At 47.2% G+C, this 24794-nt stretch overlaps 1 protein-coding gene across 2 annotated transcripts in view; it reads right to left on the bottom strand.

Annotated features, from left to right (window-relative positions):
* Nucleotides 1–6038: 6038 nt before the first annotated feature.
* The window catches only part of SLC6A11 (solute carrier family 6 member 11), a 126269-nt gene continuing 107513 nt past the window's right edge, over nt 6039–24794 (bottom strand). Inside the window, exons 9-15 of one of the 2 annotated variants that reach the window (XM_016121381.2) lie at nt 20297–20409; nt 17145–17282; nt 14202–14304; nt 13349–13449; nt 12381–12551; nt 8285–8483; nt 6039–6457 (exon numbers count right to left, since the gene is read on the bottom strand). In XM_016121381.2, the coding sequence (XP_015976867.1) occupies nt 8331–8483; nt 12381–12551; nt 13349–13449; nt 14202–14304; nt 17145–17282; nt 20297–20409 (779 nt within the window). In that variant the 3' untranslated portion in view covers nt 6039–6457; nt 8285–8330. Of the gene's footprint in view, nt 8484–12380; nt 12552–13348; nt 13450–14201; nt 14305–17144; nt 17283–20296; nt 20410–24794 lie in introns of both variants that reach the window. The other variant, XM_016121380.2, reaches the window with a different exon arrangement.

Below are 24794 nucleotides of genomic sequence, written 5' to 3'. Positions count from 1 at the left end.
TCTGGTGGCCCCTGGGTGGCAGTGGGGGCTGTGGTTGGAGTGGGAGCCTGAGGAGGGGGCTGGGTGGATGCGCTCGCCATAATCAAGGCGCAATCAGCACTAATCAGCGTGTTCTTGAAATAGACCCAACTGGATGGGGGAAGCGAGCAGCCGCCTGGGTTTGTATAGCGGCAATCAGAGGGAGGCAATTTTAGATCCGTGGGAACAACAGCTCTTTGTCCTCATCCAGGGACTCTGCGAGTTCTGCGGAGCCCACTGCGGAGATAAAAACACGCCATCGAGACTGCAGCTGCCCCAGCCCCGGGAGGGGGGCGCGTTCAGGCAGGGTCCAGCTGCCTCCAGGATCAAGTCTAAATTCTTTAGCACCTTGGATGGGCACCTAATATGTGCTGGGTGCATGACAGCTGCTTCTTTTGTGACGGGTGGGCTCCATTTTGCAGGAGTGGGTGTAGAGGTTTGGAGAGATGGGGGGCTTTGTCACTGGGCTGGTAAGTGGCTGAGCTAAGATGGGGAGCTAGTCTGTCTGACTTCAAAGCTTGTGCCTATTCCTTTTAGCAGGGGGGGGGGGGAGGGGGCACTCAGGCCCCAGGAGACATTATTTTAGATTAAGCGAACACCTTAATGGAACTCCCAGGTCTTGAGAAAAACTCAAGGCCTAAGGACTGTTGGTCCCAATTTGCAGATAAGGCAAATTAAGTCTCAGAGAGGTAAAGGGACTTGCTCAAGGTCACCCAGATGGTATAAATGGTAGAGCCAGCCTTTGAACCCACATCTGTGAAATGCCAGAGCCCCCACTTGAAATTACTAAACTCTGAGCTTCTTCAAAGTTCCAGCCCCTGCCACCACTTCAGGGGAGACTTCCCCGCCAACTCTGGGGCTGCTCTCCTCTTACACTCTGAATGATGCTCACTTATCAAGGAACTGGCCCTGGCAAGTGGGTATAGCGGGGTGGCAGACTTTGTGGGGGGTTTTGGTGACTTAGCATCATTCCCTTTTCCATTGGCATCAGTGCCCCCAATTTCCTTTTGGAGTGGAAGCTCTCGGGCAGAAGGAAAGCCCCTGAGGGTGGTCAGGGAGTGAGGTGGGAAGTTCTCTGGCTCAGGTCCACCCAGCCAGGAGCACTAACAGGTGCGAAATGCCTTATCACAAGAGGAGAATGCATTGGAGGAGGGGGTAGGGGATGGCAGTAATTAGCACAAACTCAGTCCTCAACAAAAGGTGCCTTGCCTGTTTGCTTCCCTTCTCAACTTCTCAAGAAGCTGCTGACAAGCTCCCTGCAACAAGGTTGAAAATGCCAGAACGCCCATAAATGTAGTGGAGAATTATATGGCCTAGATGATGGGTCCTGCTCCATTTGCTTCTCCTTCACCCTGAGCTCGGCTTGTGGGGCAGCCAGATCCCCCAGTGGAGGCTGGATCCAGGGAACCGAAAGAACATTTTCAGCAGCAGCATCTCCCCCCTCTCTTGCCTGTCATTCTCTCCAACTATATGAGAGTCATTTTTCATTCCCTGCGGGCCTTCATTTGTAACCAATATCTTAGCGGTGAGAGGTTTTTAAAAATAGCTTTATTGATTTTAGTTTTTGGAATATAAAAGCAATAGATGTTCTTTGTTAAAGAAAAATTAGATGGTATAGAAAAAGGGAAAAAATAGAAATCAGTCCAAATCTTACCACTCAGAGATAATCATCATCTATGTTTCAGCGTTTGGTCTTCTCATCTTTGTTCTAGATTTTTGAGTCCACGTGGGTTTGGGGCAGGATTCCAGGGCAGATGGAGGAAGGGAGGGACTGGGAAGAGGCAGGGCAGGTACCAAGGAAGGGTCTGGCTGACAGGGCCTGTGTGCATGGTCAAAACAAAACCCACAGCCTGTCCCATATGCCTGGTCAGTCCCTGAGGGGCTGCCCTGTGCTTCTCATAACTTATCACGATTTGCATATTTAATTAAGCACACCACCTGGAAATTTAATAAGAGTATTTTCGATAATCATTTTTCCTATTTGGTCCTCTATAAAACAAATGCCATATAGACACTATCTCATTTAATCCTCAAAATAACCAAAAGAGAGAGTTCCTGTGATTAGCCCTATTTTACAGATGAGGAAACTGAGGCCCAGCGAGCGAAAGTGACTTTGTCCAAAGCATACAGAGAGTTCATAACTGGGATTCAGATCTCCTGACACTGGGGCCCTTCTGCCTCTCGTACTGAGAAGAGTGACATGTAACGAGAACCAATTTCTATGTGCCATCCAATTTTGGCACACGGCAGTCTCATTTACTCCTCTCAGCGTTCCTACCATTTTCTTGTTCTATTGCACAGATGAAGAAACTGAAATCAGAGAGCTTAAGTCACTTGCTTAAGGCCACACAGCCAGTCAGTGGGGGAGTTGAGAACTGAACGTAGGTGTGTCTAGCTTTTAGGGTAGTGCTGCAAACAGGAGCAAGAGATGGGGCTGGGTGAGAAAATTGAATTGTGTGTTTTTGTCAAGGACAGCCTCTTTGCCCCTTATCTAGGTCCCCAGAGCAGGGCCCCTGGATCCTCTAGTCTCAACTTCCCACCCCAGCTCCAGTTCTGATCTCACTGGCCAGAGCGTGGACCTCAGGGAGGGGGCTTGGGTTTTGCAACAGCGCCACCTGGTGGCTAATTTGCTGCCAGCAGAGCCTGTCTGACTCTGGGTAGGAGGACAGCGATGAGGGGAGGGAGGCGCTAGGCTCATTCTTCCCTGCTAGACAACAGAACCAACTTGCCCGTTTAGAAAAAAAAAAAAAACAATGCCTCTGGGTTTGATAGACTTGGCTTTGAGTTCCAGCTCAGTCTGTGTGATGTTGGGTAAGTTCCTGCATCTATCTCTCCACGTCCGTTTCCACATCTGTAAATTGAGAGTAAATCAGTTACAGGTTTGGAAGCTGATAGAAAATACTTGACCCTATCTTAGGTACATGATAAGTTCTCAATAAATGATACTTTAGATGATCAATAAATGATACTTGCCTCTGCTCTGTTTCCTCTGACCTGCTCACCATCTGACCAGGGGCTCCAAAAGATCAGGCCTAGACCCTCAGTTGGGCTTCTCCTAAGTCACCCTTCTCTGGTAGGGCCCAAGCTCCTGCTCAGACCAGGCTACAAGAACCTCCTCACTCCAGAAATTGTTGGCTTTGAAAAGATGCTCAAAAGGTAGGCAGAGAAAATTCCTGGGAGATTAAGAAAACCGAGGTGTTGGCTAGAATTGGTTTGACACACGTACATGGGAGATCTCTGGAGGAGCCAAGCCTGATGTGTTCTCAATAGGTCAAGGTCATGAAGTCTTTTGCCCAGAGCCCAACTTAACTACCATCTGATGATTTGCAGTTCTGGCTGGGCACTCCCCCTCTTTACTCACATTCACTTCAGCTCTCTTATTGATACCCCTGCCTCTGAAGCATTTCTGAGCTCCTCTCCTCCCTTCCTTCACTTTCCTCAAGGCTGTGTCTGTACTTCAGAGCTATACTTCCCATAAAGTAATGACAAGCACCCCCTAGAACTCTGGATGGCTCAAATGCCCCTGATAGTGACCAAGGACCCTGATGCTTTTTATGCCTCTTGATGGCCCTCAGTAACTCTGAAGTATTCCCAATGATTCTCCATTTTTACTGACGGTCCCTGGAACTCCTGTATCCTCCCTCGAATGAGCTCAACTCCTCATACCTCCTAAGGGTTCCATCACACCCTGAGGCTCCACATAATTCTACTGGATCTCTAGGACTTCCCCACCTCTCAGGTATCCAGGGGTCCCAATGGTCCCTTCCACCCTCAATGGCTCTCACTGGCCCCAAACATCCCCTTGTCTATCTCAGTGAACCGAGTGGCATTATATGATTTCTAGGGAACTATGGAGGCTTCCAGAGGTCTCTAGTGTCATCAAAGATTTCTCAGATCTTCCCTACATGGCCTCTACCACCATCTGTTTCTCCATGGCCTTGAGTGATCCATCGATGCTAATGGCCATGGTGGCACTTGGTGGTTCCTAAGAATGGTCTATGAAAAGTGCATGGGCCTCGGAGCCGGACTACCTCTAGGGCGGATACCGCAGCTCAACCGCTATCCAGCTTCAGGACTCAGGGAGGCTGACTAAACTTTAGTTCCTTCATAGGAAAAATGAGAATAACATCTTTTAGATTTGTTGTAAGGCTCTTATGAGGTAATGTAGGCATGACACCCGGAGCACAGTAGGTACTCAATAAAGTTATTACTGCTACCCTTGGCACTCCCTGAGCACTTAGGCCCTGGCACATTCTGCCTTGTACTTTCTTGTGGGGGTGATTCTGATACTTCAACTAGCCTGGAAACTCTGAGAGCAGTGTATGTATATCCCTCACAAAGTAGACCTTATTCCAAAGTGAGGGGTTAACAAAATGATCAGGCCAAGGGCTCTTCTGATTTTTAACAACCTAAGATGGTGTAAGGGGCTAAGTATGGGACAGGGGTGTAGAAGACTTCTAGCGGAATCCTGAGCCAGCTGTGTTCCCTCTCTGGGGCTCATTTTCTTCACCATTCTACCAATGGCTAAGTTGGGGCCCAAAGAAGTGGGCAGACTTGCCCAGTGCCACACTGCAGAGCTCACACTGAAAAAGACTGAGGAGAGGAAGACAGAACAGCGTCTCCCAATATACCTACCCCTGTCTAGCGGAGTGCAGACACCTATTCTCTTTACTGACGGGAATATAAGGAAAGGAGCTCTTCCACTTGTCAAAATATCCCCAGCAGGGGGTTGCTAGCATACGATGTGGCTTTCAGGGTCTGCTGGATAAATTAAGGCCTCATGTTATCAACTCTGTACGCTCAAGAGTTTGCAAATTAGATTTACTGGGAATGAGGAAGACCCATATATCCATGGTCCACCCTCTTCATGTCTTGCTGCGGACTGCTGCTTAATATAATAAACTTTCAGACACAAGGAGGGAATGGTGGCAGGGGACAGGAGACTGTACCAGGATGTACCCAGGGAACCTCTGGGGATCACATAGATTTTCTGAATTCTGTAACTCTGTGGTATGCTATCCCTGTGAGCAGATGTTACCATCTCAGAGAAGGTGAGAGGCCAAGGTAGGTTCAGGTGGACCTTGAGATCAGGGTTTTTAAGTAAAAGAGTTGACCAGACACTGTGTGTAGATGATCTTACTGTACCAAGGGCTGGCAGGACAAGACACACTCTGTGATCTCAACTCACTGTTGGAAATATCAGACACAAATGTAAAGATTTTGTTTAAGTCTGAGAATATCAAACTTTTAGAGCTTAGGAACTATCCATTTGGGATGACAACAACCAGTGCAAACAGTGTTTTACCACTCACCATCAGAGCTTACGGGATCTTTAATCACCCTGAGTTTGTAACAGGAGGTACTATCCTTATTTTACAGAAAACGGGCTGACAAGGGCAGATCCTGGAGCCAAACCAGGGCTGCATGCTCCAAATCCTCATCTCTTTCCACCCCACCTTGCCTGCTTCACACATGCAGCTCTGCCTACTAGGACAGGTGCATGAGCTTTGTGGCAGCTACTGTCGCCATTGTGAGGTGACTACTGCCTTCTTTGGGGCCTTGTAGCAGGAGACACATAGGCATAGTGATTAAGGGACTGGGCTTTGAGGTCAGACAGACCTGACTTCTCTTTCCAGTCCTGCTGTTTACTAGCTGTGTGATACTGGGCACATGGCTTGACTTCTCTGTGCCTCAATTTCCCCTATATGTAAAGTGGGGGTAAGTAGTAAATAAAGGGGAGGGGAAGTGCCTACTTCATGAGGTTGTCATGAGAATTAAAGAGATAACTTGTACAGTGCCTAGCACACAGCAGACATGCAATGCATGGCAAATACATGAAAGAGTGTGGGCTTCTGAAACACCCCTGAGTTTCTTCTGATTTGTAATCCTGAGTTGAGACTGCAATCTCCAAATATGGAACAAAGATGCTTTTGCTGGAATAATACGGAGGTAATAAAAAAAAAACAGGAAGAAAACCCCAATGAAGACCACTCTGTTGGGAACAGCCACATATAGTTCATTCATTCCTTTAATTTTTAAAAATGAGTAAGCAGACAATCATGTGCCCTTTGAATACCCAATAAAAACATTCATTATGCAAAACAGTACAACCTTTTTCATTTTAATAATACTGTAAATATCTCAGAAAGGATGTATTGTTTCTAATGAATATCAAAAAAAGTCACCACAATGATGTTTCCCCATCCCCACATTTCCCTTCCCACCCCCCAAAGTTACCCAAATACTAGTAGGAAATTACAAAAAACAAAGGCCCTCCCTCCGCCCGGCCCCATTAGTAGTGTTAAGTGAGTGAAATGTTAAGTGCCACATGTATGTACAACGCAGTGTGTCCCAGAAGACTGCGGGGCTGTGCGTCTGTGAGAGCTGGTGGGGAGAACCAGCAGCAGCAGCAGCAGTGGGGAGACGCCTTCCCCGGGACCTGTTGGAAGAAGAGCAGATGAGGATGGGAACGAGCTGGGGCTCAAACGAGCCTCAGTGTTCCTGGGTCTACTTCCTGGGTCCACCAGATCAAACAGCTGAGGGAGAGGCCGGGGAGGCCCGGGCTGTGGGTGCCGAAGGGCTCAGAACCAGGCATCCCGACCCGCCTGGGGGCACTGGACATCCCTCTCAGCAAACTCGCGTTCCAGACGGGGACTGCCTAGAGCAGAGAAGCTGGGAGTTTGGGAACTTTTGAGTGAATCAAACACACAGATTCATTATAGGACACTAAAGCCTAATTTGGAGAAAGCTTGTATTTCCACTAAATAAAATTGGGAACATGAAGGAAAAGGATAAAGAATGAACCTTTCCTGTCCCCCAATAACTCAGAATCTGAGGCAGAGGTTTGATGTCAAATCTAATTGAAGAAGAAAGAGATCAGCCAGAGAGGTGAGGTCTGGAGTGCCAGCCCACCCTAGCTAGACCCCAGGCCTGCACCACGGAGGACCAGGGAGCCCAGGTTTCCCTTTCAGTAAGTGCTGAGGGTTCTCAGCCCTCTGGTGGGAGACACGGATAGGATGGTACCCCAAAAAGGGTAGGGAAGACGTCTCCGCAAAGGTTCGAAGGTTCTGCTGGTGTCAGGAAGAATAGGAGAGGATTGAGAGGTATCAGGATGGTGGGGGAGAGGGAGGAGGGCCTGGAGCAACCATAGGGAGAAGATGTGGCAGGAAGATAAAGAAGGGATTGGGGTACAAAACTAGGCTCCGGGTCCACCTGTAGCTCCTTCCCCTGGGAGGCTGATCCCAGCTGGGACAGTGGCAGGACAAACAGCAACAAGCAGAATAGAGGCTGCTTCCTAAGTCCACAAACCAGAGCTCAGGCAACTCCAGCCAGCCCCGCCGAGGATGGAGAGGCAGAGCCGAGGGCGGGAGCCGACAGAGCAGGAGTCTGTCGTGGGGACCTGGCTGGTCTCCAGAGAACGCACTGCTCAGGGAAGAAATCAAACTAGAGTTTTGAGGAAAACACACATTACCACCGCATTGTTTCCATGATAAACTTGACTGAAAAGAAGCAGGCAGAGGGTGGAGACAGGGATAACTGACTAAGAATCTTCAGAAGAACCCAAGATGACTAGCAGGTCTGCAAGCCGGCGAGGCACACAACAAGAGCCCTCAAAAGATGTGGCCAGGCCAGGAAGAACCTCGAAGTTACTTGGTCCAGTTGTTCCCATTTGGGAGATGGGGAAACTGACAGCCAGGGAATGGGAGTGTCCGAGGTCACTTAGTGGGATCCGGGCGGACAGGTGCCTGCAACTCAGCAGTCCTGAGTCTGGTGGGACTTTTTCTGTTCTGACATAGTCTACAAACCCACAGCTAAGAGGTTGAGAATGGGAAAGGGAGCATTTGGGGGGGGGGGAGCCCGACCCCCACTCCAAGTACGTGGAAGAGGGGCGGCTGCAATGCTCAGGGACAAACACAGGACATGGACTAGTTGATTAAAAAGGCTGAGAGAGGAGGGCAGGCATCGCTCCTGCTCTACCTGCCCACAGCCCGAGTATAAAAGTTTGACCATATGATACATTTCTTCCTAATCCCTGGAAAAGAGTGGTTAAAACAGTCTAGCATAAAAAGACTCTGCTAGTGCACATACAGTATTATCTCTTCACAATGTTACTTACATGATAATTGGGGGTGAGGAGGGGAATGTGACTTTAAACCAGAGTGTACACGACCACCTTAGAATTAACTTGTTAATAAGTCCTGTGCAAAACGAGCAAGCCTCTATCATTAGGTGAAGTACTGTGTTTCAGGTATTCATTTATACACACGGGGGAGGAGAAGGGAGCTGACGCATCCAACGTGGCAGGTGGACACTCAGAAGTGCGTCTCCTTCTCTGTGATGGCTGCAATGGTCCCATCGCCCTTGAGTTTGGCGTCACAGTCATTAACCATCACCGTCCGTGGGCCTGCCCCAAGCTTGCCCCGCATTTTCAGGTCAGCGCTGGGGATCGTCAACTTCCGGAATTTCTAGGCGGATGGAAAGGAGAAGAGCTGTCTGAGAGCGGCTGCTGGGGTCCCGGGGCCTGCCTCGGCCTCTCCCAGCCTCACAGTGGGCACAGCGGGGCCATGGCGTCATCAGACCAAGGTCTGGGCCTCAGCTCTGCCATTCAGAACTCTGTCCCGGGTGACGACTTGAGCTCTGGGTCTCAGTTTCTGCCTCTGGAAAGCGGGGAAAACAGATGCCCATTCCTGGTATTTGGTGAGGAGTTAGGACGTTTGGAAGTGCTCGCCTGTACCTGGCCTGCTGCAGGTGACCAGGATAAGAGAGCTATAGTCAGGGCTGACTGCCCTACTCCTTCCCTCTGGTAGAGACAGAGCAGCTGGGTCTGAATCGCTTTGTGGCCACTCACTAGCTGTGTTGGGCAACTCACCTAACCTCTGTGAGCTCTATTCTCATCTGTGAAATGGGATAATAGTACCCGCAGAAAGAGCTATTGTGAGGGTGAGCTAAGGCACCTCTAGGGCTGTTCACATGATTGCTGGATAAATGGAAGATTTCCCACAAAAGGGATTTCACTATGCTGCCACCACCCAGGGGGACATGTGTGTGCCTCGTGCTCCTTGGGCTACAACTCAAAGGTGCAAGCACTATCACTCATGCCAACGCTCACAGCCACAGCTTCATGCCACCTTGCAAAGGAGCAGGCACTGGGCTGGGCATAACGGGATGGCTGCTGTCCCCACTGTACTGCTGAGGGAGCAGAGGCCATGAGTACACTCCTGACGCCCCTGCTGCCCTAGCCCTGCCTTGGGGTTTCGCATCTCAGCTTCCTGTGTGTGCCACAGGTTCCCTCGGGAGAAGACACTGGGCCAAGATTGGGAAGGTCCTTTTGGGCAAAAACCTTTTCCCTAGGAAGGCTGGGAAGACTTTTGTGTGGATGATTTTTCATGATCAAGGTTCTGTCTTCTCTTTCAGATCTTGCCAGGCTTACGAGGCCAAACCTACAGTGCCCAGGTGGGATTAACAGGCAGTCTCGCCCATGCCGAACACTTGACACATGACAGGGGTTAAGAGCATGAGCTCGGGAGCCAGGTGCCTCAGTTTGAACCCAGGGCTACCATTTAACTGGAGCAGGAAACTTAACCTCTTTGTGCCTCAGTTTCCTCATGTGTCAAAGAGGGATAACAATGGTACCTGCCTTCCAGGATTATCATGAAGCTCAGATTAGTTGGCCTAGCCCCAGATTAGCAAAGGATATCTATCCTCGCAGCAATTCTCTAAGGTAAGTACCATTAACCCCATTTCTCCATCCAGATCTTCCTGTCAGTTGGGAGAACCTTCTGGGAATGGAAGGAGGTGGACTAATAGACACAAGTTCTCTCAGTAAGGAAGGCCTGAAAGCCAGGTCTGACTACCTCCAAAGATTTTGCTGTCTTTAACAAGCCCTGATCTCTGTGCAGGCGGGTGTGTGAGTTTAGGAAGATGGAGAGAGCTCAGCAAAGTAGCCTCCCCTTTCCCTCTCCCTCTCCCCGCACGGCAGGCCTGAGAGATGCTCTGGAGGACTTGCCAGGAGGGTATCTCTGAATACCGAAAGGCTACTGGAAGTTTGGGCAGGGGTCTGCAGTGGCCAAAGCCTTAGGGTTACAGGACTACTCTCCTCTGAACCTGTTTGGTTCCAAATCAGAATTAACCAACTGCCTTTGACCTACATTCCCTGCAGAAGGCAAGGAGCCTGACTTACTGGGGGCATAAACAGGCTTGCTCCTTCTACCTGAACACACACTTTTTCTGGAGCCCAGGCCTCTTAGTAGGCAGGCAGGCTAAGTGAAGCCGACTTTGAGTGGGCAATTACATTTGGATGTCTGCACACATACACCCACCCGTCTCCCTCTGACCTTGTTCTGGGAGACCAAGGTCGTCAACCCCTGAGATCCTTTGGGTGTGGCACTGGGGCAAAGACAGGGCCCCACAATGGAGTATGGCAGCGACATGAGGCAGTAAAGCTCAGGGGATGAGAGCGCAGACTCCAGTGTCTCTGCTCCACCGCTTAGAGGCTGTGTGCCCTTGGGCAAGCTGTTTCACTTCTCTGTGCTTCGGCTTCCTCATCTGTGGAATGAGGACAATAAGGGCCTCTGCCTCACAGGATTGCTATGAAGATTAAATGGCTCAGTGTTTGTAAATGGCTTAGAATAGTGTCTGGCACACTGCAGTTTGCTAAATGAGTGAGAAACGGACTCAAACCATCTAATCCTGGACAGGTGGGAAAGGAGACTAAATAGAGAATGCTCTGGAATAAGACGGCTTGAATTATAATTCAGTCTGCCACCAAGAGACCACATACGGTACCATTCCACTGAGGGAAAGTGTCCAGAAAAGGCAAATCCGTGAAACAGAAAGGAGATTCATGTTGTCTTGGGGTGGAAACAGAGTTTACTGTGAATGGGCACGAGGGATCTTACTAGGGTGATGAAAATGTTCTAAAACTGATTTATGGTGATAATTGCACTACGCTGAACTGTATACCCAAATGAGAGAATTTATCACATATAAAACATACTTCAACAAAATTGTTTTTAAAAATTTGGTTTCTACTATGGAAAACAGTATAGAGTTTCCTCAAAAAATTAAAAATAGAACAACCATATGATCCAGCACTTCTACTTCTCAGTATTTATCTGAATAAGAGAAAAACACTAACTGTAAAATATCTGTACCCCCATGTTCATCACAGCATTATTTATAATAGCTAAGATATGGAAGTAATCTAAGTAACTTAAGTGTCCATCGATGGATAAAGAAAATGTCACACACACACACACACACACACACACACACACACGGGAATATTACACAGCCACTAAACAGGAAATCTTGCCATTTGTGACAACATGGATGAACCTTGAGGACATTATACTAAATGAGGTAAATCAGACAGAGAAAGACAAATACCATAGGATTTCACTTACATGTGGAATCTAAACAAAACGATACAAGCTCATACATATAGAGGATAGACTGGGGGAGGGGTTGGCAAAATGGTGAAGGGGTTCAAAAGACATTAAGTCACGGGGATGTAATGTACAGCATGGAGACTATGGTTAAATAATACTGCATAGCATATTTAAAAGTTGTCAAGAGAATACATCTTAAAAGTTATCATCGCGAGAAAGAAGATTTGTAACTATGTATGATGACAGATGTTAACCAGACTTATTGCAGTGATTGTTTCACAATAGATACGAACATTGAATCATTATGTTGTGTACCTGAAACTAATATAACGTATCTCAACAAAAAATCTGGTTTGCTAATTTTTGGCTGTGTGATGATAATTTTTGGTTGTATGACAATTTCTCTGAGCATTGATTTCTCTACCTGTTAAATGTAGAAAATGATGCCAGCACCCTGAGAACTAAAGGAGATACAGCATATACAGAGCCCAGCAGGATGATGACAAAGGATAGGTCAGATTCTCTCCCTGTGCCCTGGGAATGGGGTCCTTAATGCATTAACAGAACAGTAAGGGCTAACACTCGGTCATTTTCTCTTCCAGGTCTTGGTCTAAGTGCTTTCCCTATAGGAACTAAGTGAGTCCTCACAAAAACATCTGTAAGTTAGACACTGCTGTTTGTCCCCATTTTACCAATGAGGAAACTGTGGCTGAGCCCAGGGAAACGGGGTCAACCCTGAGCCCTCACAGAGATGCCTCTATATAGTGCTCACAATGAACATCTGCCAGGGAAGAGAGATGTGGGGGCCAGTTCTCACCACACCACTGCCTAGATGAGAAGCTGAGACCCAGAGAGGAAGGCGCTCATGAACTCAAGCCTGATGGTAGGCCCACCTGAGGCAGAGCCAAGCCCCACCCTGCCCTTGGGCCCTTTGAGGCCATCCTTGCTGGCCCCTCCTCCCCGCTGTCTCACCTCCAGCAGCTTCCCCTCTGTCTTCCACACCTTGATGAAGATCCAGAGGGGGATGCAGAGCATAGAGGACAGGGCCATGAGCCAGCCAATGCCATAGCCCCAGGCTGGGTAAGTGTAGATGTTGTTGTACTTGAGAGGCTTGTACTTGACCAGGAAGAAGATGAAAATGCCCTGTAGAGAGATGGGGAGAGGTCCCTGGGGCCTGCATGCAGGAGGCCAGCAGGGAAAAGGGTTGACCCCATGTGACAGCCTCAGAGAAGACTCTGCCTGGATCTGCAGTGAGTCTGAGGTGCATCCCACTGGAGTCAGACACACAGGGAATGGACCCCGCCCCCAGTTCCCAGGACCTCTCTACACCCCAGGAGCCTTGGCCTCTGCTTCTGCCCAGTCAGAAAGTTTTATTTTTCCCTGGCTATTTCTTGGGGCTGGTTTCAAAGTTACCTTTCAGAACTATGATGGTTAATGAAGATACTCTGAGATACTTGCCTTGCCAAGAACTGGGTGAATAGCGGTGGGCTGTTTTTTTTTTATTAAACACCTACTCACGAATGCCTCTCTGCAGTCTGGTCACAGAGAGGGCACAGCATGAGCCCTAACTTTACCCTCAGTTCTGCTGCTTTTGCAGTTAACAACAAAGCCAAATGTTGTCTCTCATGTGGTCCTCGCCCCCACGGGGGTGGGTCCCAGCTACCCAGTTTGCAGGTATAGAATCTGAGGCTCCAAGAAGGGTAGTGACTTGCTTATGGTCATACAGCGAGCTGGTAGCAGAGCCGGGATCTCAGGGGGGCCCCTCCCTGGCCAAGCCTAGAGACTGTCCCCACAACTCCAACTTAGGAAGGAATCAGGTGCTTTGGACTTTCTGAGCGCACAGAAGGTCAGGTCACTCAGGCAGAAGCCAGCTCCTCATTTCCAGCTCTGCCAGGCCTCGGGCTCTGCAGTAGAAAAGTGGGTGGGGGGTGGGCCCTTACCGCACAGATCCCGGGGGTCACAACCTTCCAGCACCATTTAATGAGCGACAATGGTCGGTAGCCAATCATGTCTTCGATGTTATCATAGAAGCGGTTGCTTCCTGTCCAGAATAAAACAGACAGGCACACATACCCCAGAGAATTTTGTACAAGACTCAGAGGGAAGGCTATGAGCACTTGCTTTCCCTGGCTGGACGCAGACAAATTGTGGCAAGGACCTTATTCACTACTGCTTAAAACTACCATGAGTTATACCTGCGTAAGGTTTGAGGGTAAACTGTAGGAAGAGGGATTCTTGTTGATCTTGGGAAGACCCTTCCAGACCTTGGACAGTGAGGCCCAGGGAGTAGTGGAGTTTGTGGGAGGAAGGTGGAAAGTGGTCCGTTGAAATGCAGGGCAAGGGGCTGGCTGACTTGCATGGAGGCGAGGGCTCTAAAGGCCAGAGCCTGGCTGGGTTGCTAATGAACAGAGTAGCCTGCAGGGGTGTCTATTTCTGAGCCAAGTTCACAGTGGGAATATCCAACATCATCGAACTCAGCAACCCTCATGGAACTTGAGTCATTGGAGAAAGAGGAGGACCAGAAGGCAGGTGTTGTCTGAGGGCCAGGTACTCTGCTGGCTGCTTTCCCTACATCCTTGGAGACATGGTGACGATGACCGCATTTTACAGATGGAAAAACTGAGTTTCAGGGGCAGAAGGACTGGCCCAAGGAGTCTCTGAGAGGAAGGAGGACGAGGTTGACACCGATGGAGAAAGGCCACAGAGAACCTGAGCCCATCCTTGCCTGGGGCACCCACATTCTGGGCACTGATACCGGCCACTGCAGTGTGGACGGGTGTGGCTTCTACTCACCGTACACCCAGCCGATGCAGATGCACTCAAAGATGGCCACGAAGAGAAGGCACATCCCACTGGCGGCATAGGAGTCGAAGAGCTGGAAGATGTACATGCCGCCCTGTGGGGCGGGAGGAGGACAGACACATGGACAGAGGGATGGACAGAGACATGAGGAAGCAGGGTTAGCCAGCTGGCTTTGGAAAGGGCCCTCTGCGCTGCCCCGTGCCTACCATCAGCCAGGAGTCACTTCCACCAGGGCAGACTGCTTGTCCCTAATGTCCTCTGTACCTGGGCATTCCTAAGAAACTATCCCCTGGGGGGTGCTGGGATTGTAAAGGTCAGTCTTGTTTTTGCTTCCACATGCCAGAAATGACACAGAAAACCAGAGACAGAGGTTGGGCAGCCTCAGCACCTGGATGACTCCAACAGCCTCCCCACTGGCCTCCTTCCCTCCACCTCACCCTGACCCTCTGCACACTGGCTTTCACAGGGACCTTTCTAATGTGCAAATTCAACCACATAACTCTGCAGTTCAATGTTACCCACTGTCTTCCGTCGGCCTGCCTGTCAGGGCCACCCTCTCCACTTGGCCTCATCTCCCCTTCCCACCAGCCACACTCAACATGCTCCCTCCTGGATGGACGTAGGACGGTCTCACCCCTTTGTGTCTATACATGCTCTTCTTGTTCACTTGTAAGTTCCTCCAAAGTGCAGTTCAAATGCCACCTCCTCCAGCCCTCCCCGACAGCCTCATTCGTTCTTTGGGCCTCCACGGCATATTTTATGAACGCACAGTTTTAATAAAGTGTTTCCTTCTTAGTTGCTCAGTTAGTGCTGAATTACTGCTGGGAAGGCCCATACGCCAGCCCTCTTTGTGTCCCCAGCCCTTGCTGCAGGGCCTGGCTTGCAGTAGGTCCCTGTTAAGTGCAAACTGAATGTTGTGGCGTGAAAGACCATGGGGGAGGGACTCTAACTGGCTTGTGCACAGCTGTGTCCTCATTTTGGCCCAGGGCTTGGCATATAGTAGGTGCGTAGTCAATCTTTATGGGATGCAGGAATGACAGCTCTATAATATACAGATCTGTGAGATTTACTTCAGTGAGAGGCCCAGAAGGTTTGCACTTAGCTGTCCAATTACAAGGCAGGCACTATTGTTATCCCCAACATTCATATGCAGAAACCGAGGCATGGAGCAGTGAGAACATTGTCAAAAGTCATCTAACTAACCAGTGTCCGGGCTGAGAACTAAACCAGGTGGCCCTGGCTGCAGAGCCCATGCCCTTAACCACCCACTACACTGCCTTGGTGGAAAATGAGAAATTTGTGGCCTATTTTTTCCCTAGAGCTGAGCTTTAAATGTCTATAAATGAGGGAGAAAATCCTGCCAGCAATTACTGTGAAGGCCGAGGACGACATGGCCCATTTGGCAATTTGAATGTGTGATTGCTCACAGATATTCCTTCATGGAGCCAGAAGGTTGGCATGTAAAGCCCAAGCATTTGCTGGTTCACAGTCTCAGCAGCCAAGTGTTGGCTCCTTGCTGGGCCCAGAGGCTGAGAGGCACCCTTGGTCAGACCCGAGGCTTCAGGTGGAGGTTGGCATGAAGGCTCTCTGGCTGGTAGCACCCAGGGCTGGTAGTCCGCTAGGGGCTTCCACCTGCCTGCTCCAAGCCCGTGCTGCCCATGCCCATGCTTGTTCTTGTAGCTCTGTCCCTGTCAGCCTCTTTAACACTTCAGGTTAACCCCGCAATTTGTGTGTGACAAAAGACTCTACTTTGCATAATTAATCAGCACTTAATGAGGCCCTGCTCACTACGGCCCTGGTTTCCCTGCCTGGGGAGAGGCGGGGTGGAAACAGGAAGTGCCGCACCATTCATTTGCTCAAACACTGATTATCGCTCTCATTAATGTGACAATGACTAGGAGCAGTAATAACACCAGCCACCATATACCAAATGCCCACTGTGCGCCAGGGCTCAAGGGCACAGAGCCAAGCAAGTTCTTTCCGTGGACCTCAGGGTCCGGTGAAGGAGAAAGGTGAATAGATGGGTCATTGTAACAGTGGAAAGGAGGTTGGGCTGAGCTTGATTGGAACAAAGTGCTGTGGGGAAGAAAAGCAGAGGAGGCTTCTGGGAGGCGGCGGCATTTGGCTGAGAAGTAGAGAATGAGGAGGTTCAATGGGCCAACCACAGCAGCTGCTTTGACTGATTCTGAGTTCTCATTTCTTTCCATGTTTCCTATAAACCTCTTCTTGTCTCTAGGCAACAGCTATTTTTTTTTCTGCTTTTCAAATTAATTTTTTGAGTGTAGGGAGAAAGATACCTAATGTTGCCTTCCCAAAGTACTTGAGAAAGTATTAGAACGGCTGCAAGAGGGAAGAGAAACATGATTTTATGCAGATCATGATGAACCCTTCCTCACCCACAGGTCCAACGGGGATATGAAGATGGGTACACAGGGGGGCTGAAGCTAGAACACAGTGCCTGAAAGTGCCAAATATCATCACATGTGTCTATTCATAGTAGATGCTCCGGAAAAGCCCGTCCTGAACTTGAAGCCAATAAAAGTGCCTAGCTGATGTACCCACAGGTGGCACTGTCCCCTTCAGCCAAAAGTTACTGTTAGGGGTGGTCCAGGCCTCCAGAATACCAGATAAACCCAGCATTTCCTCTGTGAGCCTCATTGCCCTCTGATAATGCCAGCAGTGACCTTTAGCTGAGCATTTATACTTGCAAGACATTGTGCTAGGTGCTTAATGAGAATTTTCACGAGATTCTCATTCTTTCCCATTAGGAAGATGAAAAAACTGAGTCACAGAGAAGGTACTAGACCTGGCCAAGCTCTCATAGCTAGTCTACTTCAGAGGTGGGATATGGCATCAGACCTTCCTAACCCAATGCCCAGGCACTTCGCCCTGTGCTGTGCAGTCCATGTTGCTTTCTCTGTCCACACCACTCACCTCTGTTAACATCACGAGGCCCAGAAAATAGGAGACGATCGACAGGGCCAGGATGAGCAGCTCCCGCCGATAGCCCCTCCGAAAGACCTTGGGGTACATGTCCACCACAGCAGTCACGAGGCTTTCCACGCACACAAACTGGACATGGTAGATATGATGATGTGAAGCCCAAGAAAAAGGCAACCTTAGTGGCTCTGGCTCTGGCAAGCACAGCAGGCCTAAACCCTCACTCAGCTCCCTTCCCACTGGGCTTATCTTCATTCTCTCAGTCACTCACACTGACAGAGGGCCCAAGAATAACAATCCCAGCACTTACAGAGCTCCAGCGTGCCCACGTAACAGATGAGAACACTGAGGCTCAGAGAGGCAAAGTGACCTGCCCAAGTTCACTCAGCAAAGAAGTGGCAGAGTCTGGACCTGAACCGGGATCTCTTGACTCTAAAACTGATTCTTCTTCTCTACCATGCTGCCTGTCACAAGCTGGGCTCTGTTCTGGGGTTCATGACTTAAATGAGATGTAGCCCCTGCCTCGGAGGCAAGACAGCAGTCCTGAGCACTGAGGGGAACAAGATCTGGTCAGCCTCTATGGGCAGGACTTGATTTGTTCCTTCCCCAGGACTATGATGGCCCCGTGCCCTTAGCTCCTGGTGCCTTTTGCTCTGCCAGGTGGAGGCAAGCAGAAGTGCGCAGCTCCCACCCCTGTGTTGCCACTGTGTGAGTCTCTGGGCCTGGGCACACTGTGCAGGCTCCGATGGCAGAGTTTGAGCCACTAACCATCTGGATCCTGCTATGCTGAGACAGGGCCAGGTACGCAGGATGTTCCATTCCTACTCACCTGGCCCAGCTATTCCAGCATACGAATCACCCCTCCCTGGGCTCTCCCGGCACTGTGGCCAGATTTCCTGCATGTACCTTTTCCTGACCTTCCTCCTTGCGCTCAGTTTGGGCAGAAAAGTCCTTCCCTCTCCTTTAGGCCTAGGCCACAACCCTTACCTAACTGTGGGGCCCATGCTTGCTTATATCTATCTCTCTACACTCATTTCCAGTGGCACAGAGGAGATCCGGAGAAAATGCGTGATTAATAACAATAATAATGGCAAACATATGGTGCTCGTTGTGTGCCAGGCTCTGTTTAAAGCAGTGAACAGATATTAATTTATTTAATTTCTATGTGGTGAATACTATTATTATCCTTGTTTTGTACCTGAAGACATAGAAGCATAGGGGTATAAGCAATTTGCCAAGATCACAGAGGTGTTAGGCGATAGAGCCTGGATTTGATCCAGGCAATCTTGTTCCAAAGGCTGGGCTTTACCCAATGAGCTGCACTGCCAGGAGGGAAGAGTAAAGGATTCTTTTCAGGGTTACCATGTGAGGCACTCTCTATCCCTGGAGCTATTTCTTGGCCCCAAATCCTTTCTGATTCATTCTACCACATCAGGAAAGGTGTTTCCACTCTTATTGTGTAAAGGCACTATAGCACAGAGAAGGAAAGTGACTAGCCCAGAGTCACACAGCTGGCAAGAGTCGTGGGCCTGGGACTCCAACCCAGCCCTGTCTGGCTCCGAAGCCCAGGCTTCTCACCTCCAGGCTGCCTTGCCTCTACAGCGAGGCTGGCTGTGCTCATCCAGGACAGAACCTAACGAAACATCAGAGCATGTGGACTAAGACGCACACAGACCTGGGTGTAGTTCCCTGCAAGTTACTCGGCATCTCTGAGCCTCAGTTTCTTCATCTGCAAAAAGAGGATAACAAAAGGAGCCCCCAGCCTGCATGGTTATTGTGACAAAAAGCTGAGGACAGAGCCCAGGCCCAAAGCTAACAAAGCATGCGTGGGAGTGAACAGAGTAGCCATCCGCCCTCCATGCCAGACCTTTAACCCCCTTTGCAAACAAAGTATTTCCACCCAAGTGCTGGATGGCTCAGCCAAGAGCTGAGACCCCGCCCCCCCACCTTCTTCTGCCCAGGCAGGCATGTCACTGTCACAAACTGAGACCTCTCCTGAGGCCTCCACTGCAACAACGAAAGGGAAGATTATCAGCCACAATAGAAGAGAAGATGAGTGACAATGGAAAGGAAGATTATGAATGACAATGGAAGGGAAGATTATCAGCAGCAACACCCGGTGCTTCAGCAGCTCAGCTTAGCAGTTTCTGAGAAACCATCCAGGGGAAGAGATTGGACCTGGCTGGATTGACACACACGCTGGCCACTGGCCTTGGGTGCTAAGTGACTTGCACAACATCATGGGTGTGGGGCAGCACTCTGCCAATAGACCCCAGTCTGATAGCAGGGCCATGGGCTTTGGCTGGAGGACATTCTCTGGGGCAAACAGGGGAACCAGCTGCAATGGAGTAGCAGGGCAAAGGGCAGGTTTCTGGGAGTGAAGAGCGACTAGAGGCCAATGGATTCTGGCTGAAAAACCAGGGAGAGGATTGGGAGGGCAGGCTGGGGTGTTTTACAGTGTGAGAGGATGTAAGTGCATGCATTCATGTGGAGATAAAGGGTAAATTGCTAGTTCTAACTATACACCCTTCACTGAGGAAGGCAGGCTGCCAAGTACAAGAGAGCCCTATAGGCAACTGAGAACAGAGGCAGGCAGGCGGGATGTTGGGGGAACAGGAGCAGGTGGTGGTTCTTGGGACCCATGTGGCTGCCTGGGGCATGTCATGGTTGTCTCAAAAGGAAAACAGAAGAAGAAAGAAAAAGTTGCTTTCTTATGTCTTTGTGTCCTCAATGATTTGGCTGGGACAAGGACACATGCTGGTGGGGCCCTCAGATACCACTAACCATGGCCCACTGCCTGAGAATTTCTCCTGTTTTGTCAGGTGGGATGGTTAGGTAGAAGTGGTTCGGCAGAATGAAAGTATGGAGCAATGTTTTAAAAACTTGAACTGGGAGTTGAGAATTCAAGGTAAGGAAAACTGTTTGGGAAGACTTGGAGAGACCAGAGCAGCTACGTTTGGGGGTGATTGAGGAGATTACCAAGGGGACAGGCAGGTGTGCTGGCAGGAGAGCAGGGTGGGGACAGTGGGCAGGGCCCTGATGACCAGGGCTAGGAGGTGGCAGTTAGGCCCTAGAACCACTCCAAAGAGCAGTATCTGGCCTCACTGCCCTCCCAGCCTGGGCTTCCCCTTCCTTTAGCCCCTTACCTGGCTGTCCAGGCCCAGGAAGATGAGCATCATGAAGAACAAGGTGGCCCACAGTGGGGACAGAGGCATCATGGTGACAGCCTTGGGGTAGGCAATAAAGGCCAGGCCTGGGCCTGGAGAGGAAGGAGAGAGAAAGGTGTTGGGTGGAGTTCAGACCTTCATTCAATTGTTATTTTAATACATTGTATATTGAGTGCTTACTCTGTGCCAGGAGCTTTAATTCTCATTCAAATCACTTAAATCTCCCAGCAACCCTATGTATGCTGTTGGTACTATTATGATGGCCATTTTGCAGATGAGAAAGCAGAGGCATAGACTGGTAAGCTGGGGTCTGGAAGGGTCAGGATTCAAACCCAGGTTGGTGCAACAAACAGACCTTCCACTGTACAGACCTGTCTCTAGAGTTCTCACTGGGTGGGGATGAGGGTGGGGTGGGGAGGGTCTTATTAAAATGCATGTTCTCAGGCCCAAATGAGAGATTCTGCTTCAGCCAGTCTGTGGTAAGGCAGGGATCAGGCACCCCATGATTCCAGTGCAGGTAGTCAGAAGTCTGGGCTTGGACAAATGCTGTTCCACCCAGGCTGCCTCTTCTTTGGGGTTCCTCCCCTCATTTCCCAGGTCCACACTCACTTCTTTTGGCTGCTCCAAATAGAAGGCTTGGTGAGCATGTCCTCAGCTTGAGCTTTATTAATGTCAGGGGAGAGATACCTAATGTTCCAGCCCTGTAGCACAGTAGTCAAGGGCACAGGCTCTGCAGCCAGATGGCCTGGGTTCAAATCCTTGTTCTTTACAGTGAGCTATATCTCAGCTGAAAAAATGGGGATAACAAAGTCTTACCTAATAAGGTGAACTTGAGAGGTCAGTGAGGTAAAGCAAAATATGGAAAGTACTTAAAAATGTATATGTTAAAAAACATTAGCTATGATTATTTTCTTACCTTAAAAGCAGTTTTTTTATAAAAGTATAATTTACCTACATACGATAAGCACTCATTTAAAGGGTAAAGTTCGATGAGTTTTAAAAGAGTATGCACCCAGATAACACACTACAATCACAATATAGCACACTCCCATTGCCCCGGGCCCCTCTGCCATCTTTCCACCCTCATTCTCTATCTTTGCCCTGGGCAAACATTAATCTGTTTTCTTTTTTCTTTCTTTCTTTTTTTTTTTTTTTCATTTTAGAGTAACTTTGCCCATCTTGATTAGGAGTAGAATTGCTGAGTTATATGGCAATCATATGTTTAACTTCCTAAAACATGCCAAACCCATTTTCAAATTGCTATGCCGTTTTACATTTTACCAGCAATGTTTGAGCTCCAGAGGCTCCACAACCTTGCTAACAATTGATATTGTCATTCTTTTAAATTTAGTCTTTATAGTGGGTATGAGGTGTTATATATCATTATAGTTTTAATCTTCATTTCCCTGATAATTAATGATGTAAAGTATTTTCACATGTCTTTATTGCCCATTCATATACCATCTTTTGTGAAGGGCTTGTGGAAACTGCCCATTTTTTTATTGAAATATCTCCTTTTTATTTAGTCGTGAGAATTTTTTATATTTGAGATATAAATCCTCTATCAGAGAAGGGTTAACAACTATTTTCTCCTGCTCTGTGGCTTGTGTTTTCATTTTCTTAATTGTATCTTGTGAAGAGTAGAAAATGAAAATTTTCCAATTGTTTGTTGCCGGCATATAAAATAAACAATAGCTTTTTGTTTATTGTCTTTATCCTGTGACCTAAGTTCACTAATTAATTTTTTCTGTAGGTTCCTTGTGATGCTCTGTTTGGTCAATCATGTTTATGAATAAACACAGTTTTTATTCTTCCTTTCTAATTGTAATGCTTTTTATTTATTTTTCTTGCCTTACTGCACTCTGGAGATCCTAGAGAGGAAAGACTACATGGAATAGAAGAGGAACAGCATACATGCTTGTTTTGTTTCTGATTTTAGGGGAAAACACTCAATATTTAATAGCCAGGAAATTAACATTAGTACAATACTATTAAGATATAGACCTTAATTATATTCTTCTAATTTTTCTCCTTAGTCATTTTTTTTCTGTTCTGGTACCCAAGGTAGAATTCCACATTGCATGTCTTGGTTGTATCTCTTTAGTATCCTCCAATCTGTGACAGTTCCTCAATCTTATTTTTCATAACCTTGACGTTTTTGATGAGCACTGGTCATTATTTTACAGAATGTTTCTCGATGTGGAATCATTGATGTTTCCTCATGATTAAACAGAGGTTATGCAATTTGGGGGGACAAGAAAACCATAGACGTGTATCCCTCTCCATGTATCCTCATATTGGGAGGTATATGATGTCAGTAAACCTTAGTGCTGGTGATGTTTACCTTGATCGCCTGGTTAAGTTGGTGCCTATCAGTTTTCTCCACTATATATTTACTGTTTTTTCCCTTTGTAATTGATAAATATCTTGAGGAGGGTATTTTGAAATTATGAAAATATCCTGTTTCAAGTCAAACTTTTACCCATTGATTTTTAGCATCCATGGGTAAATCTTGCCTGCAACAATTCTGTGGTGTTTCCCTAATAGGTCTATATTTTCTTCATTTCTTCTAGATTTATTAATTAGAATTCTTCTGTAAGAAAGAGCTATCCCTTCACACCCATTTATTTATTTACTTACTAAGTTTGTATTTATTTCAGTATGGACTCATGGTTTTATTCTGTGCACCATAATCCAATATTACCATTTATTTTGCTATTCTAATTGTTCCAGGTTTGGCCATTGGGAACTTCTTCAGGTTGATTCTTGTGTTCTTTTGACATGCCTCCATCTTTTTTTTTGAATATGTCATTTTTTGGTACCCCAAATATTCTAGCTTCATCTTGTCCTGCCCCAGCATTCGACTGCTTATCCAAGGAGCTCTGGTTCTTTTTATTGGAGAATGGTACTCGGAAACCAAGATCTGGCCACTAAATGTGTTCATTGCTACTGGAGTATCATTGCTCATAGACCCTCTCAGCACACAAAGTAGGAAATATGTGTATGCATATTTACCCACACATACATTTCTATATCTATCTGTGTATATATATTAAAACTGCGAGCCTATACTGATACCTCCAATTTTAATATAGTTCATTTTAGCTTCTCTACTTTCCTTATTTGTAACTTCTTTCTCAGTGAAAAATCTGTCTCTATCTATATTGACTGGTTTGTTCAATCCTAACATACACAAACAATACTTACAGAATCGCTAACCCATACCTCTGTACTAATAACAAGAATACAGTAGTTATTGCTGTTCTTAGCCTTATAATATCCAGCCAAAATACTGTTTCCCTGAAATTTACTTTAGTTCTCTTCTCCCCCATTCCCTTAGGTGTGGTTACATTATTCATTTATAATATAGTCAAATTCATCTGTTACTGTTGTACTCCCTTTGGGTTACACCCACAAAAAATAACTACTTATTTTGGGTGGTATGTGAAACATTACCCTGGTTCTAAGAGTCAGACCTAAATACAAATAAAATAAAATAATAAAATACAGGTACATTCAGTGCTGTTGCTTCCTTCTCATACTTACTACCTCATTCCTAATTCCTCCCTTCTTTCTACCCCTTTTCCACTCACTCCCTGTAAATAGCCATTCTTTTTAGTGTCTAGTTTATCCTTTCTATATTTCTTTTGTACAAATGAACAGATATATTTTCTTATATCTTCCTTTTTTTTTTACATGATGGGTAGGATACTATAGATACTTGCTTTTTAAATGTTTATACATATATACAGTTGTAATTTAAATAAATAATATCCACAAAAATTAGTAAAAAATTATTTATAATAGCCAAGATATGAAAATAATGTCAGTGTTCATCGACATGAATGAACAAAGAGGATGTGCTATATATGTGCAATGCAATATTATTTAGCCATAAGAAAGAAAGAAATCCTGTCATATGTAACAATATGGATGGAGGAAAATTATGCTAGGTGCAATAAGCCAGACAGAGAAAGACACACCACATAGTACTGTCACTTATAGGTGGAATCTAAAGAAAAAATCAAACTCATAAAAACAGATAGTAGAAAAGTGTTTGCCAGGGGCTGGGGTGGGGGGTGGGGAGGATAGAGAATGGTTGGTAAAAGGGTATAAACTTTCAGCTATAAGATGAGCAAGGTCTGAAGATCTAATGTATAACATGGTAACTATAGTTGATAAAACTCTATCATATAATTAAAATGTGTTAAGAGAGTAACTTAAATGTTCTCACTCTTCCCCATCCCAATATGTGAAGTTTTGTACACTTTAAATATCTTACAATTTTATTTGTCAGTTATACCTCAATAAAGCTGAAAAATAATATAATACTCCTAAATTTCTAATTTGTTGATTTTAAAAAAATCATGAATGGGTGTTAAATTTTGTCAAAGGCTTTTTCAACATCTATAGAGATAATTTTCTGACTTTTTCTGTTAGATCTATTAATATGCTATACGATATTAGTGGATTTCCT

This window comes from Rousettus aegyptiacus, unplaced genomic scaffold, assembly GCF_014176215.1.
Source record: "Rousettus aegyptiacus isolate mRouAeg1 unplaced genomic scaffold, mRouAeg1.p scaffold_m13_p_4, whole genome shotgun sequence".
Lineage (NCBI taxonomy): Eukaryota > Metazoa > Chordata > Mammalia > Chiroptera > Pteropodidae > Rousettus > Rousettus aegyptiacus.
Note: the sequence above shows the minus strand (reverse complement) of the source record. Positions and strands in the feature narration are given on the sequence as shown.